General features: G+C 36.3%; 1 protein-coding gene across 1 annotated transcript; it reads right to left on the bottom strand.

Annotated features, from left to right (window-relative positions):
- On the bottom strand, positions 4,434–16,903 carry LOC109842934 (ATP-dependent zinc metalloprotease FTSH 8, mitochondrial-like). Its single transcript, XM_020411860.1, is given in 9 exon segments — positions 4,434–5,044; positions 5,047–5,134; positions 6,737–6,964; positions 8,133–8,897; positions 9,188–9,670; positions 11,735–11,853; positions 16,241–16,315; positions 16,392–16,605; positions 16,684–16,903. Coding segments are annotated over 9 exon segments (2,370 nt in total). The 5' UTR covers positions 16,744–16,903; the 3' UTR covers positions 4,434–4,706.

The raw sequence follows: 17,381 nt of genomic DNA, 5'->3' as shown, positions 1-17,381 counted from the left end.
TGGGAACTCGTGAAGGTGACGCCCGAGAACCCGCGGAGCCGGCTTTGCACGTGATAAGCGAGACAGCGCAGGTCAAATATCATTAATGCCTCAGGGACCAAACAATGGACCTAAGGCATCTGATAGGTGAGGTATCACTATCCGGTTGCATGATGTACTATTCATAAACAATTCATCATGCAACCGGATGGTGACACCTCACATGTCTCATGCATTGGGTCCATTTATTTGGGTTCTTGTAGCAACACCCGTCAAATATATATTTTTGGGTTAATTTCACATGACACTCCTCAACTTTGGGGCGCTTCAAAAAAAAACCCTAAATTTTACCTTACCTTGCTTAACTCTCATATATGTAATTTGTAAATACCTAAAAGATTTTTGAGATTCCAATCTTTGTCGTCGCTTGTTATTTACAAGAAACATACCTCGTTTCCTAACTTTTAAATAAAATTTCTCTTAGGAAACTTTTAGTTGTTTGTGAGTTATATTTTGTTTGGGAGGGGTTTTGAGAGAAGTTCGAAGTTCAGAGGAGTGTTTTGTGAGATATCCAAAACGTTAAGGGGTTGTGTAAAGTAAAACAAAGTTTAATGAGGTTACGTGTGACACTCCCCAAAGTTTAGGGGTGTTTTGTGAAATTAAGCCTTTTTAATAGCTAAAATTGGTCAAATAAGTTCGAAAGATTAAGACCAGACAGTACAATCGATGATATAATCAAGTGCGAATCAAGCGAAAATGGTTCTTTTGATGATTATTATTAAGGAACTTACAAGTTGTTAGCCTAGCGATAGGCAAGCTGGTCCCTAAACAGGCTCTTGTCCGTTGGAAAGAGTTAGAAATCTGAAAGCGATACTCGGGGGTGTTTAGTTACATTTTTATAAATTATAGAAAATGTTTTCCATCCAAAATTTGATTTCCTTGTATTTCTTAAAAAAATTATAGGAAAAGTTTTGAGAAGTTAAAAAGTATAAATTTTCTTATTTTTTGTATTGTGCTTGTTTGGTTCAAAACAAGAAAATTACTCATAACTTTTGGGAAAATAGCAACATTTCCTATAATTTATAGAAATGTAACCAAACACCCCCAACTTTATAGAAAAGTGAGAACTTTATAGAAAAGTGTTAATGAGTTTTATTATTTAAATAATGAATGCGTCAGATTACCAAGAGATTTCCGCCCATTTTAGAAGGAAATTAATTTCTATAAATTTTGGTACTTTTCTATACTTTACAGAAAATATTTCTGTAAATCTTTTTTGAGCCAAACACAGTTTGTGAAAATCTATAGAAAACTCTTAATTACAGAAATACCATTGTTTGTATTTTTTGAAAAAACATTTCTCAAAAACAATGCAACCAAACACCCCCTTAGCCACCGGCCTCAAGAAGATTAGGCCCATCTCCAATGTAGGGTGGGGACATTTGCAGTTAAAAAGACCAAATAAAAAAAAATAAGGAGGACTAAAATCAGATATTAACTAAGTTCCTTTTAACGGTCGTATATTTTGTGGTGTCAAAATATAAATGTAATAATACATTTCCTTTTCAACATGCACCTTAGGCTTGGAGAACAAATTGTTGACTTATTAGCAATGGCAGAGGCAGGGTGGCCAGGGATGGCAATGTCGCGCTGACTTTTTAAAAAAAAAATCCATATATAGGCATATGTGTTTTTATCAATAGTCCTTTAAAATATTTTATATTTGAAGTTAATCCTTCAATCTTCATATTTGAAACAAATTCCCAAATCTTTCATATTAGAAATTAGTCCCTCGGATCTTATATCTTCTAATTAGTCCCTCAGAGCGTTGAAGTTTTGAAATTACTCCCTTTGTTACATTTATCGTTCAAATTGTTAACCACGACTGCATGGTGGGTGATAGTTAATTATCAAATCAACCAAAATCAACTATACAACCCACCAAAATCAGGATCAAAATTAGTGGATTTAGCTCTGATATAATCTTTTCCCAACGTGTGCTCTAGTAAAAACTTTCGACGGTGCCAAAGGGGAATAACAATTCATATACATGCACACATCTTCTATGATTGTATTTTAGCCCCCGGGAACAAAATCCTTGCTCCATAGTAGCGTATTAGAGCATCTCCAACAGCTTCCCCATTCTATTGGTATTCTCACTTTTGGAGAATTTTGGACTTTTTTTTTCCAACAGATTCTCCATTCCATTTCCCAAAATAGGGATGGAGGAAAAAGAAAGGAGATCCTTCCCCAAATCTACAGCGTTCTTTAAATTTTTGGGGAGAGCTTTGTCATAAATGTTTCACGTTCTTTAAGTCTTCAACTACTCAAAAAACGACTCAACACTATAAAATGAGGGGGTAAAAAACAAAAAGTTCATGTCTAAATCTTTATTGTTAAAGTTCATGTCAAAGATGTAGAATACTTTTATTATTGTAATAAATACAGAATTCTTCAAAATGGAGAAGCCGATGAAGTTGGAGTAAAAATAATTTAAAAAATATGACTTTTGTTTTCTCATTTTAAAGAAAATTTTGAGGAAGCCGTTAGAGATGCTCTAAGAGATCCGCTGACTCAAAACTTTAGGCAGAAGCTGTTATTGTTATGAATAAAATAAGAGTGACACTACAGGCACACCCCCAATCACACATTGGGTCACACTCTCTCTCTCAGCTACAGTGCACAGGGCCCACTTTAGATTTTTTAAAAAAATCTAAAGTGGGCCCCACTTTAGATTTTTTAAAAAAATCTAAAGTGGGCCCTGTGCACTGTAGCTGAGAGAGGGGGTGTGACCCAAGGTGTGGTTGGAGGTGTGCCCGTAATGTTTTCCATAAAATAATTTCATGATGCACGTGGCAGGGTGGTAATTGAGTATGAATTAAAAAGGGCTTATATAATTATAGCCATGTAAGTCCATGAATCGTGGCACGATTTTGTACTCTGAAACTTGTACGATCAATAATGAAGCTAGAGACACTAGTACATTATCTTGGGTTGATGGATTAATAAGTGTGACACAATGCTAGTTGTCGCAATAATATCAATAATTAAATTGAAGGTGAAGGTGCTGATATTTCTTCCCATAATGATGATATGTCATCCCCCCATCCCACCCTCTCCTGTTTAATTTTCCTTTTTTTTTGGGGGTTGATTTCGCTTTATCTAGGTAAAATTAAACAGGACCAAATTACGCTAATCAACATCATATTCTCAACAAAAGATTACGTTTATTATCCAAATCAAATTGGACCAATGACGTGTGAGCTTAGCTCAAATAGTTTTTTATTGGGGAAAAAAATTATGTATTTAAAATTTATCATTTTTTTAGCGCACTGAAGAAATTTCTATATATAAAAATCCACCAACGTATTGGGATAATAATAACCGGAATACGTGTCTTATGTTACTTTCATGATACGTACAAGAAACAAAAGTACAAATCCCCTTCTGAATTGTTATCAAAGCTATCAGTTATCAAGAACTCTACACTTTGATTTCTTGTAGTACAAGAAATAGTCTGAGCTTTGTAGTTCGTCGTATGCTTTTTCTTCGTTTACGCAGCAAGTCAGAATCCAAGGTGTATACCCTTCTCAGAGGAGCTTTTTCTTCATTTATGAGTGTCGGGCTTTTATTGAGATTTTTTATTCATTTTTTTTATATTTTATTAGGATATTAAAATTGTAAGTTTTAAAAAGGATTACATATGTGATGATGACAAGCAGACAACAAGCTGCGCCGCTAATCCTTTCTGAATTGTAAAACTCAACCTACAAAATACGTACTCAGCGGATCCTGCTGTCCTCACATTCTATATTTTCTTTCTTGTACTCTTTCTTTCGCTTTAATTATTTAATGTTATGAGTTTGTTGACAACCTCCCAGCAGCTCCCATCTGGCAATGATAAGATGTAATGACAGTGAATGCTTTTTGCCAAACCATCAAGTTTTGTTTTTTTATATAGTCAAGATACGAAACCCGTGCACCGCACTAAAGTTTTCTCTAATCATAACAACTTCCGTATTAATGAAAGGGAAAAGAAAACTTAGATAAAAAGGCATGCATGATCATCGTGGGGTAACTAGACACATGTGGTGGCAATTATCGATCTGCGGATCTCTTCGTCCGCCATGACACAATTCAGCAAACTAATTCTTTCAATAACAAAAGAAAATCCAAATTTATAATACATGAATTGAGAACTCGCCTGTTGAGTGAGTACTTGTATTCCCCTCAAAAGCTCCCTTTCATTGCTTGATCTGATTATTATTTTGTTCAAATCTCGATGGCGGTCGTCCAATAATCTTACACACAGTCTGCAAGCAACTTTCTTTTAGGAAACCGCGTCAAACTTGAAACAGCAATTGACATAAAGCAACAGCAGGCACAAAATACCCTACACAAGACTGGAAATTTACAGCACCTGAGAACAATAGCTAGCTATCAGGACCTGCATGTAAAAATTGGTTCACGTTGAACTTGCAAAAGACTCGTTTCATCGGAGTTATTTATGTGGGGATGTTTCCATCACTTAGTTTTAACTTAATTTCCGACACAAAAACTGTCGGCGGAGAAAGCAATTCAAGTTACAGACAGTGAACGTCTTCCCCTAGATGCAGGTACCGATTCTTTTTGTACAATTTAACTTATCACTAACCCTAAAAATGCAATAATCATCTTACACACAACATTCACGAGGGGGGAAAGCTTCTATACATCACTGCGAAACGCTAAGCAGGAACAACTTCTTCCCCCGAAGGAGGTGATGGTTCCTTTGGATTCTCTGCTTCTTTCTCTTCTGCTTCTTCAACAAATCCTTGAACATATCTATCATAATTCGAAGGCTCGCTAGATTTGAAGGGTCTCTCGCCTAAAACACGAATCAGATCTTCCTGATGCAATACTTCCTTCTCCAGTAAAAGCTCGGCGATCTGAGCGATGTGAACTTTGTGCTCGGTTACTAATTGCACTGTTTTTTCATATGCTTTGTTTACCCATTCTCGAACTTCTGCATCAATAATGTCGCCAGTTTTGCTGCTGTAGGGTTTGCTATTTCCAAAAAAATTCTGAAGCCATAGATTGCGACTTGAGCGTAGGTCATTTTAGTCACCTTTTCCAAGTCGTTTTGTGCTCCAGTTGAGATTTTGCCCAATAACACCTGAACAGAGGTGAAAAGTTATTATCGTAATTAGCTATACTAAATATGAGTTTGAGCTTCGCTACAATTAATAGTATCCAATATGTGGATATACAGTTTGGATTAAAAACTGAACATATGTAGCACTGGGTGCGCTATGCCTATACTATACATCAAATACCTAGAAATAAAATTTTGAAAGATTTACATGTTCTGCACATGTATCATATGTATGAAAAACAATGTTTGCATTTTCGTAAAGTTACTCTTCTGCCCCTTGATATCCTGTGTTTTTTAATAAACAGTTGCCACCCCCAGTATGTGATGCTTTTCAAATCAAAAGATAGGAGTCTGATTCATAAGCTTCCATGAGACTTTCAGTGATAAAAACACAACGAAATGAAAATTTTTGTTTCTAGGTAGTACATGTGTATACAACACATCCAATGGCGAGAATGTTCAATTTGAAAATTTAAATTTTAGATTTAAATGAACAGTGTCCACATCTTACATACTACTAGTACTAATAGTAACCAAGCTCAACTCCTAAAATATTATAAGATTTGTCGGCACACAGGTTATTGGCTTTTTAGAGCTTTTCCTATATTGAAAAGATAACAAACAAACATAAGTCATTGTCACACATAAGTTTCACTGTATATTGCCTGCAGAGTGAAGACTAACCAGACTGCATTCAATAGGACTAACAAGCTAGGAAGAATACCCCTGAACTACATGCCAGATTTTCGGTTTCTTTGATATAAGGTATCCTATTGCAAAAGAATCCATTACACCTTTACATCTATCTGCTATAAGTCACCCTACTGGCTTGATCAACTAAACAAATATTATTTCCAAGAGCAATAACAGATCAACAAGCATACATATATATTTCATATTTTGCGCATAAACTGGTCATTTCCAACCATCAGAGTAGTTCGTTATACTGCTAATAGTGCCAATCACAATTGACATTTTCTAAACAACCAAGCTATTGCATTCTCAGGCATATTACTAAAACTAAACAGAACCTACCAAACCAAGATGTTGGTTCAAACCTCAAGTTGTATTGTAAATATTTATTTTGACATTATACACGGATTGAAATGCCAAAACATGCCTAAATCAAAGCTGCATAGAACCTGGATTTCTGGAGCGTGGTACACCACTTATTTGGAATCGAGTACAAGAGGGTTAGGCTCATATGGTACGCTAGGGAGCGTGATACGCTTTAGGTTCAGTTTTTAAATGTAGGAATCGGAGTGCCTTGATGTACAATATTCTACAATAGTCAAATTCAAGGATCAATAATGGTAAAAGAATATTCAAGTTGCAATTAGAGTACGCTTTTTGTTGTTTATTTTTCTGAAAACGGTTGTTTTTCTTTCAAAACACCAAGTAATCTGAATTCTTAATTGGGTTGCTTGGTACATGACCCAATTCGCTAGTGTACCGCATTCCAGACAATAGAGCCCACGTCTTGGTTGGCTATAGCGTTCCACGTTCGTGACATCTATAGCCTAAATCATTTGGTTGAATCATGGGGAAAAAAATTAGAAATTTAATATCTCCCAAGATACTCCTGTGTTTCATGATAAAAATAGGCAGAGAGGATCAATTTACCTGTTCAGAAGCACGACCACCCAAAGTCATGCATGTTATGTCAAAGAGCTGCTCTTTGGTCATTAAGAGGTTTTCATTGGGAACATATTGTGCAAATCCCAAGGCTGCAGTTCCACGAGGAACAATTGTAACCTTAAGAAGGGGGTCAGCATGCTCCAAAAACCATCCGGCCACAGCATGACCTGCCTCATGATAAGCAACAGTACGGCGTTCCAACTTGCTGATTACCTGCTCACATAAAAATGATTTCAGAAATAGACACATAATGTGACAATGTCAAGAAGCTAACAAAGTATAAATAAATAAATAGAAGAGACGAGCATAAAACAAACTGCTGAATAATTCAATTTCTTAAAGAGGCTGACAATTTAATTAATCAGCAATACGCGTCAGAAGTTCAAATTTGACTCAGCAATCGCATAGTAAGTTAAATTTGACTCAGCAATAGCATAGTAAGTTAAACAGGTATTTAACTGGACAAGCAACTCCAAAAGTACATGACAAGAAAAGAAATAATAAGAACAAATCATGGCCCATGGCTCTTTATTTCACCACACTTACTGTGTTCTACATATTAAGCAAAAGTAGTAGTCTTGTTAAGGAACAAGCAAACCATCCATTAGTCATGTCAAGGGACCAAGCATCCATCCCTTACAGATGTAAGGATGCCTCTTGCTCTATCTGATCCAGAGAAACTTTTGCAGTTGATAACAAAGCATGCCATGATATATTACCGGGAGCAGTTAGCCCCAAACATTACAACTCCCTGTCCAATCACCCACTACCACCAAAGACCAAGGAAATGAACAAAGTTACACAAGTAGTAGCATGTGCAAACACACCAGCATACACAGAAATGGTGTTGATGGTAAGATAAAAGATTGAATTTTTATAAGAAAATATTCCACTGACTTGTAAGAATTGATTCTGAAAGCTTGATCTTATAGTAGAGTTTTGGTATTCAAAAACCCCTATTACATACACAAGTTAGATAGGAAATGATGGAACAAATGACTGCACCTTTGTTCATCGTTTAATAACTTATCTTTCATCAGGAAAAATATAAATGGTAGAATAAATTGGGGGTCGTTTTATATACATATATTCAAATCAATGGGTAATGTATCATTAGCAGTAACATATTTTTGATATAAGCAGAAATGCTAAATAACACTAACATAATATTGTTTCTTTTTGGTAGTCCAGAAAGAGAATGAGAGTCAATAGTGAACAATATCACTACAATAGAAAAACAAGCACTTAATGATAAATGAAACAAAAAATAGAACAACTGTAAAACCATGTAAGGAACCAATGCAGAAGAAAGTGAGGATGTTACTCTAGTCAAGTAGCATAATAGAAATATGACAAGTTAATCGAAAAAAAAGACAACTACCTTGTTTTTCTTCTCCAAACCGCCAATTACCCTATCAATAGCAGACTCAAAATGTTGCATAGTAACTGTTGTTTTCTCATTTCTTGCAGCAATCAGAGCAGCTTCATTACACACATTGGCAATCTCAGCTCCAGCAAATCCAGGAGTGAGGGCAGCTAGCCTTTGTGAATAAAATGATGGTTCATTATCTAACTTTATCTTTTTAAGATAAATGCGGAATATCTCTTCCCGGCCTTTTATATCAGGTCTATCAATTGAAATCTGGCGGTCAAAGCGACCAGGTCTTAACAAAGCTTTGTCTAATATATCACTCCTGTTGGTGCCTGCAAGTACCACCACCCCAGCAGTGGTCCCAAATCCATCCATCTCCACTAACAATTGATTCAGAGTGCTTTCACGTTCATCATTGGAACCAGAGAAACCTCGACCTCTTGCTTTACCAATGGCATCAATTTCATCAATGAAAATTATGCTAGGAGCACATTGCCTGGCTTCTGTAAATAGGTTTCTCACCCGGGAAGGACCAACACCAACAAACATTTCCATAAAGTCAGAACCAGATATTGACAAAAACGGCACCCCAGATTCACCAGCAGTTGCTTTTGCAAGAAGTGTCTTCCCTGTGCCAGGAGGGCCAACGAGAAGAGCACCTTTAGGAATTTTCGCTCCCAGTTCTTCGTACTTCTTTGGATTTTTAAGAAAGTGCACAAACTCCATAATTTCTTGTTTAGCTTCATCACAGCCAGCAACATCTTTAAAATATACCTGAAATACAATTATATATGGAGATATTGAACGGTGAATATTTTGAATGCCCATTTTTGAGTAACCATATTATGAATGCCATGTAACCATCGAATAAATAGAAACTGCTCAGAAACTAATTTCAATGAATAGCTGCCATAATACTCAGAATGTTACAGTTTCCCATAGAGTGGAGGGGTGAAACACGTTTCTATATTTATTTATTTTAATAAAAAAAGTTTAGCATGGTCAATAGCAGCAGCAAGAGATAATCATATGGAATAGAGATGTGAGAAGAAGTGAATACAAACCTTATTTTTGGAGTTCTTGTCCAACTTTGTCACATGAGCTTTTCCAATGTTAAAAATCCCACGACTTCCCCTTCCTGCACCACCGCCTATGTTAAGGCCACCTTGCATTCTTTTCCCAAGTGCATATAATAGACCAAAAAGTATCAAGGTGGGGGCATAGTTCATTAGCTCCTTGTACCAAATTATTTCATTGACGTATGTCACAGGTACATAGTCATGAGGATCTATATTCAACACCTCCTGAGCTTCCTCTAACTTTTCTTCAAATGATTCTACACTTCCAATATTGAAATAATACCGATACTGACTAGTAGTTGGGCCAGGAACATTTGTAGTGGTTCTATCAATATCAGTTTCCTGGGTCTGGCTGTTAGTTTTTGGGGAGCTCCTGACATATACTTTAGCAACTGATTTATTAGAGACAACAATGCGATCAACCAAACCCGGTTCCAGTAACTTGTTCTTGAACTCTTGAAAACTAATCTGTAAAAAAAATTCAAATCATTCAGTATGAAATAAGTGAAATATATTTCTTAAAGCACAAACTAGATAGAGATACAGACAGAGATACAGATGGAGAGAAGTGTTTTTCTTTTCTGTTTTCTTCTTTTTTTGTTTTTGTTTTGGGTTTTTTTTTTTTTTTTTTTTTTTTGGGGGGGGGGGGGGGGGGGGGGGGAGGGTGTTAAACGTTGTGAAAATGTCTTTTAATTTGAAAATTGATATCCAATCATTTTAACACTATAAAAGATTGTGACCTTTGTACTTCCATCAAATTATAAATTTTTTTAAGACAAGCTACTAGTGCAAATTTTTAACTAGGGTGGATTGCACAAAACTCACCCTTATTAAATTTGGGCATTTCTCAGATAAGCCCCTTAACTCTTAAAATGTCAAAAAAAAAACGCCTAACTTTTTGGGTTCACATAAAACCCCCTTGAACTTTCACCATTTTTTAAAAACCTAAAGCCATGAACCACAATTTTCATTGACGAATATCGTAATTACCCACCCATGTTGTGGTCAAAGCCGTCAAGGAGTTTTTTAAAAAATGTTGAAAGTTGATGGGGGTTTCATGAGAACCCCAAAACTTAAGGGGGACTTTGCGTCATTTTGAAAATTAAGGGGGATAATCTGAGAAGTGCCCAAACTTAAGGGGGGTTCCTGAAATTTACCCTTTCAACTATTTAGAACTGCCATGCCTCAGGATTCTGAACATAAAAAATTGTTCTGTGTGTACAGGAAACAATCTAGTAGCTCAATTTAACTAACTTCTGAACGTTCTTAGTATAGAACTGTAAATACATTGAAGAAACAAACATTAACTTAAATGTATCTGATTGGCGACTTACTGTTGAGGTAGAGTGTGCTTGATAAAAGCAGTGACAACTGGAGCCAGAAGAGGCTTAAAGTGGAAGTTCTACACATAAAAGAAGGTATTGGAGGTCCACCATAGCAAGATGACAACTGTGGTTTACTCCAATAAAAATTTACATGATGCTAAAATCATTCATATGCTCAGAGAAGGAAGCTGGGGACTTAATTTGGAATAGGAAAGCAAGTATAGGAGTATGAACCAGGGATTTCATTTTCAGATTGGTGAATGACGATAGCAAGGGTCAAGTAAGTTGTTATATTTGTTGTCTCGTGTCTAAAACTAATATAAGAGTCATTAAACAAATTGTCACCCGAAAGTGGCAGCCAATAGAGCTAGGTTCCAACCAACCCTCAGGCACAGATTGCTTCCTATGTGGCATTTGGGGCTCCCAGAAATGACCAGAGGAGATGGCAGATGGTACGACTGCAACTTCGAAAGCACTTACAACAGGAAGGAAAATCGAATAACTAATAACAACGATGAAGAAAACAATTGAAACAAAGGTGGAAGTAAAAACATCTAACGACTGAATTAAAATCAGGAAAATGTTTTTCCATGTTAACTGTGATTGTTCCTTAATAATTATTTCAGACTTAACAACTTCTTTATTTTCAAAATTTCTATTTATGATCTTTTAGTGTAAGCTATCTTTAGTCCTGCCTGTGCCTAGGGTCTAGGCTCCCCCACGTTTCTGACCTAGAATATCCACTTTCTGAGAGTAAACAATGGTATCGTTCCTGCCTAGAATATCCACTTTCTGAGAGTAAACAATGGTATCGTTCCTGCTAAACATTGCCGGGAAGTAGGATGACTAGGCAAAATAAAGTAAGAACAAGAGATGACAGAAAAGAGATAACAACATGAACTAAACAAATCAAGTATCATGTTCCTCTCTTTTACTGCAAGAGAAAAGCTGAATACCACAGAGAGAGAAAGAACCAGGAAGACTTAATTTTCAAACAAGATTACTATTTGGAAGCAGAAATTCTTATCTCCAGATGAAACTCATATAATCTGGCGGAAGGTTAACATATAAACTTATAACAATTATACATGTAACCAATTAATAACAGTAATTACAATTTCATATCCTTCAAAAGGTGGCATAATCAATTAGTATATAGGAGAATAAAATGCATCTGCAAAATTAAAAATTTAAAGTGAACTCTAACCTCTCTTTTGTCGGAACCAAAAGAGAATGATGAAAGCAGCAATCCCACAAATAGCAAAGGAGTAATGTAATTATACAATTGCTTCATGAAATTCTCCGGATCATCCGCACTTGAATCTTCTGGAGATAAAAACAACTTCAAGATTAACTAAAACAATATACAGAGAATTGAACAATTTCAATATCTGGAATATGGATAGCATAATACTGAAAAGTGACATGAATCCAGATGTTTCATAGAATATGTTTGTTCCAAACCCAAAGTTCCTGTCACAAAAAGTATGCTTTCAACTTTCAAACCAAACCTTTAGATCCTCACCTTCCATTATGGTGCAATCATGTTACATTGGTAACCCCGCAGCTTTCCTGATTGCCACAATTAACTGTGTTTTTCCAGCATTATTGTTCAGAAGAATTTGCAACATTCAAGTTGAGGTATTTTGCATACTTTATTGGTATGTGTAAAAGTAGACAATAACAATAAACAATACAGGGAATGACTTTTGCTTTTGACTTGCTACAATCTACATATCCAATCTCCCATCTAGTTGTTGAATGCTATTTTTAGCCCAATCAAAAACTTCAGATTCAGTCCAACTAAGAAACCATAAATGACTATCAGAGTTGGCCATATGCACCCAGCAATCTTATAATCTGACCCTGAAATTTAAGAGGTCACACAAGGTGCCCGGTTGAATTGCCATTATTTTTAAAATTGCTAATTGTTTGCTTACTACTTGGCCTTTAAAGTATGCTATAAATTTCGTAAAGCCAACCCAAGTTGGAATAAATGGATAGGATGTAGAATAATGGTGAAAAGTTTAGAAGGGGATACGGATACAGCTGAAACTTATCAGCTTTTGATGTGGATACAATAGATATATGATCAACATCCAATTACCACTAAGCAGAAATATAAATTTTCATTTTTATGACCGATGCTACATGTATGTGGGGCTATGTTACCTGGGTACTTCTAATCTGAAGTCGTACCCATACCAGCCATGTACCTGCACCTGTATCCAAGCTCCTTGGACACCCCTTGCATAAATGCATACATTTATTTGGACATGTACTCAATTATAAAATACATGTTTTAATTTAAAACACTTGTCATACATTTTTTTGGACATATCCTATACCACACCCACTTCTAGAAACTCCTCGAATAAAGGTTAGTTTCCGAATTATGAATTTAAAGGGTCGTTTGGATGCCTAGTTCAAAAACTAGTGATTTTCCAATTTATAATCCTATAATAAAAGAAACATAAAACTGTTACAAGACTTAATTCTCATCCATGTTCTCATATAAATTATTAATCCCAACATGTGTGTGTGTTGTATTGTGTGTTGTGCGCGCGCGCGAGTACATGCGTGCGTATGCGTGTGCGTGTGCGTGTGCATATATATTTATATAGCCATGTTCCCATACCCTTCCTTTTACAAATTTGTCATGTCCTGTACTCACACCCGTACTGGCACGCATACCTGTACCCATGCAACATAGACGTGAGGTAATTCCTCCGCATAGTATCTCCAGGTTGCCTAATGTGCGACAGGTTAGTGAAGATAGTAGTGAAGACATACAGCGACTACAAAAATATATAAATCAACCAATGCTTGTATGCCTTGCAGCCTGCAATAGCTTGAGGCGAAAAGTTCAGTGCGTTAGATAGATCTAGACATATTCTTTTAGCTTATTACATCAAATAAATATCATAAAAACGTACTAAAAGATGACATAGACCAGAAAATCAAACAAATTTGGCAATATTAATTTAGTAACATAGTATCTATTACAATTTGCATCTTGTAAATCAAATCAACTTGGTTGTGGTTAAGAATCTTAGTAATACAATATATTGCGGCTTGACGGAGACTATGAATCTTCATAATTTTTCTTCAACACCGCCACTCTATAAATTGAAACTCATAATGTTGCTATCATTTTCCCTCTTACACTACAGCTAGCCCACAAAACATTCTACCAATGTTGTCAATGTGCGAAGCGCAATGCGGGGCGCAAAGCATCTTTACGCACACATGCGCAAGGCACAACGCGATGCGCGCACCCGAGTGATGCGAGGCGCACACCGCATACATAATTTTTCATGATACAAAATCATGCACGAAAGAACATGTTTAGGAATTCACATAAATATATATCATGATAAATAATATTTTACTACAAAATCACAATATAAGGTCTTAATTTCTAATGCTAATACCCAACATAGTAGCAAAATTCATAAATTTTCACAACAAATGTCAAATCAAGACTAATATCCAAGCAAAGGATTAGTTATGGTCCTCAATTGAAGGCCACTAAAAAGGCCAAATGGATTTATTTTGCTTTTTGGGATATGGATTATCGAGTATAAAGACTCAATTGAAATGTTAACAAACAAAACTATATGAAGGTATGTATTACATGCATCCTGCGCAAAATTAGGATGTAGGCGAGGCGCAAAAGGCGCTGCTGCATCAAATGCGGGGCGCATTAGAAAACACTGCATGGGTACAGGTATGCTTTTGAAAACACTGCATTCTACATGAGCTACCAGCAACTAAAAAGAACTATAACAAAACATTCTGATACTTTATTGCTAAAACATTTACTTACTCCAACTCCCACTCGCCTTAGAATCTTCAAAGGCTAGATTGTTACTCTCTGCAATAGGTTCCAGAAAGATAAATCATTCTAAATATAAATATCACTTCAGTTGTAGCCATTAGATTTCTCCCTGTAAGATCCACTTGGTTGTGTTTATTCTACTCTCAAAGACAAGTACCCCATGAAGCTGAAACAATTATAGAACACAACTCAACACTTCAACATGAAGTTTTTACATGTAGTAAAAGTGAAGATGGGTTTAATTAGAGAATAGAAGAAAGAACGAGAAAATTGTTTAAACGTTTGAAGGAACTGTCGAGTTATGGCTAGATACATCATCCATCTATAGTCAAGAAAAAACTTTTTTCAAAAGAGCTTTATAGAGCATGTACTTAAGATAAACTGAGCAAGGGTGTGCTTGCCTTCATGACACCCAGGCCTCGACCACAAAAACCTCTAGTTTCCTCAAGGGTATTGACGTCCAGTTGCTTGCTATCCCATGAAACTCATGCTTTCATGAATCTTCCTTAAAAGCAAGTTTAAGCTCCATAATTTTGTATGCAATCACTGGTCAAATAAAAAATCTATTTTCCAACGAGAACAAGAGAAACAGCTTTCAAGTTTCAGCATTAGGACCCTAAAAATATTTTCTCACCCTTGAGATTGCTGACAACTTTTGAAAGCCATAGACATTGGTTTCATGGGATTCGTGCAGACGCACATCTTACATTAGATAACTGATTCGTCTTTCAATAAAAGTAGTTGTTGATTTTATCCGAGGACAATCACAATGCAATACTAATTGAGAGGCCAATAGGCCATTCATTTCTTCAGTAAGATCACTTTTGCATATCAAATTATATAACACTGGAGCAGAAATTATGCGAGTTCCCCATAGTATTGAGTCTCAACTAACGTGCTCTGCAGTTGAGTCTGTATAATGGTTATTCATTGACCATTTTCATGATTGTCAGGAATAAACAGAGGAGGGAATGCATCGTCTCGCTGCTCAACTATTTCCTTCAGTAGGGCTGACCTCAACTATCAATAGAACCATCTAGTATTAATATATTCTGCATGAAAGAACACCTTAATAACTTTTTTTCCTTTCTGTCCAAAGCTGACCTATTGCAATGTCAATCTCTTGTATTTCTTCATATCAATAGTAAAAGTGTAAAACTGACTGATATGCAAATGAGAGCCTGTCCAAAAGGATCTAATGAAGTGAGTGAACCTTTTCATCCTAGTTTACATCAACTTTCCTTTTTAACAACTGTCAAATTCACTATGTTGTCAGGCCAATCATCAAAACTTCCTATGAAGTTGCAGAAAGAGGTTTCCACTATCTTCACTTAGGTAACCTAGTGATTCTCTTACATGATAGTAACAATCAGCATATCATGAGCTTCAAATTTATGTCATCTTTCCTGCTTTCTTGCATTTTCCTTGCAATGTATTTGGATGGGAGGTAGAGAAGGGTAGGGGCAGAGAAGTATACATAAAAACTTTGGGAGTTCTATTGGGAGGGTAAATAAGGGAAAGGAATGAGAAGTATACATAAAAACTTCTATAAAGTTCTCAATGAATGAGACATCTTGACCCTCTATCATAATGAATCGATGACTAAGTTTTAATCACTTCCCTTACTTCCCTTAATTAGAACTCCCAAGCAAGATCAGTGTTATCGACGCGTGAGGCGCAATGTGGGGCGCAAAGTTCCTTTTCGCGCACATACGCAAGGCGCATCGCGATGCACAAGACCAACTAAAATGAGGCGCACACCGCACTCACAATTTAATGAATGATGCAAAAAAGTACTCGCCTTAAAAGACTGCTTTATATCATTATAGAATCACTCAAAGGATAAAATACCCAATTGGAAAATAACAATACCTTTCGATCCTGATTTCTGATTCTCACTCCCTTTTGGTATTTCCTTCTTATCTTTCGGATAATAGTTCTCATAATCTACAAAAACAGAGCTCAGTTGGATAAATCATCACTTCAGACCCTCAAATATCGAACTCCAAATTCCACAACTTACTTTTTCTATTTGGCGATTCGCTCGAAAACAAACGCCTGAACCCAGGATTCGCAAGCAACAATCTCCAGTTCTCAAGATGGACCTTCGATGATCCAACGCCCTTATTCGCTCCAATCGAAGTCAAATACCCCTTAACAAACCCTAGCTCCCCAAATCGCGGCGAATGCCCAACAGTCTCGCTCGATCTCGAGCCATACCCACCCAAAACAGCCCCCTGGCTCGAAAAAAACACCAATTTAGACATGGAAAAAATCTGGGGATAAAAAATCCAGAAAATTTGAAGAAATCTTACGTTACGGAGTCCAGAGCGGGCGGATCGAGAGAGGGAGCGGGCGAGCTTGGAGAAGATCATGACTATTGAATAGTTTTAGTTTCGCATGAAATCGCGAACCCTGAAAAGGGCCTCTATTTGTGATTTCTAGGGTTTCGTTTTGGTTCGTGGAGAGCGAATAAATCGTATCAGGGAGGCGAGAGGGGGAAAAACGAAGCGGGCAGTGAGAAACTATTCACGGCGATGCATAGCAAATCTGATTGTGTCTACGTGGCCTTATATCCGCCGCTGGATTGACAATGGTTAACAATGGGCTTCAGATTTTCCCATTTTTTTTACTGGGCCAACGGATAATCCTTAGCTTCGGCCTGTCCCATAAAGGTGTTTGTATGGTAGTTTTGTTGAAAAACAAAGTCATGACTTTTCTACGGGGCCCTTTGTTTCTTGGGGATCACGTATTATATGGGCGAAAGATACATGGAAGTTTCATAGGCACATATTAATCTCCAATCAAAGATATTTTGCTTCTTAGCAACTTAATTACATATTGCAACCCTAAGATTCTCAATAATCCAAATAACTATCTAGTGCCAAGTCTCAAGTCCATGGCATTTGTTAAAAAATTGAAATGATGTTTAAGAATCAATTTCCTATAATCTAAATATGGATTAAAATGTGTTTTATTTCAAATAAAATTTAAACATGGAAATATTACGTTG

The sequence above is a fragment of the Asparagus officinalis genome, chromosome 5, assembly GCF_001876935.1.
Source record: "Asparagus officinalis chromosome 5, Aspof.V1, whole genome shotgun sequence".
NCBI classification, from domain to species: Eukaryota; Viridiplantae; Streptophyta; class Magnoliopsida; order Asparagales; family Asparagaceae; genus Asparagus; species Asparagus officinalis.
Note: the sequence above shows the minus strand (reverse complement) of the source record. Positions and strands in the feature narration are given on the sequence as shown.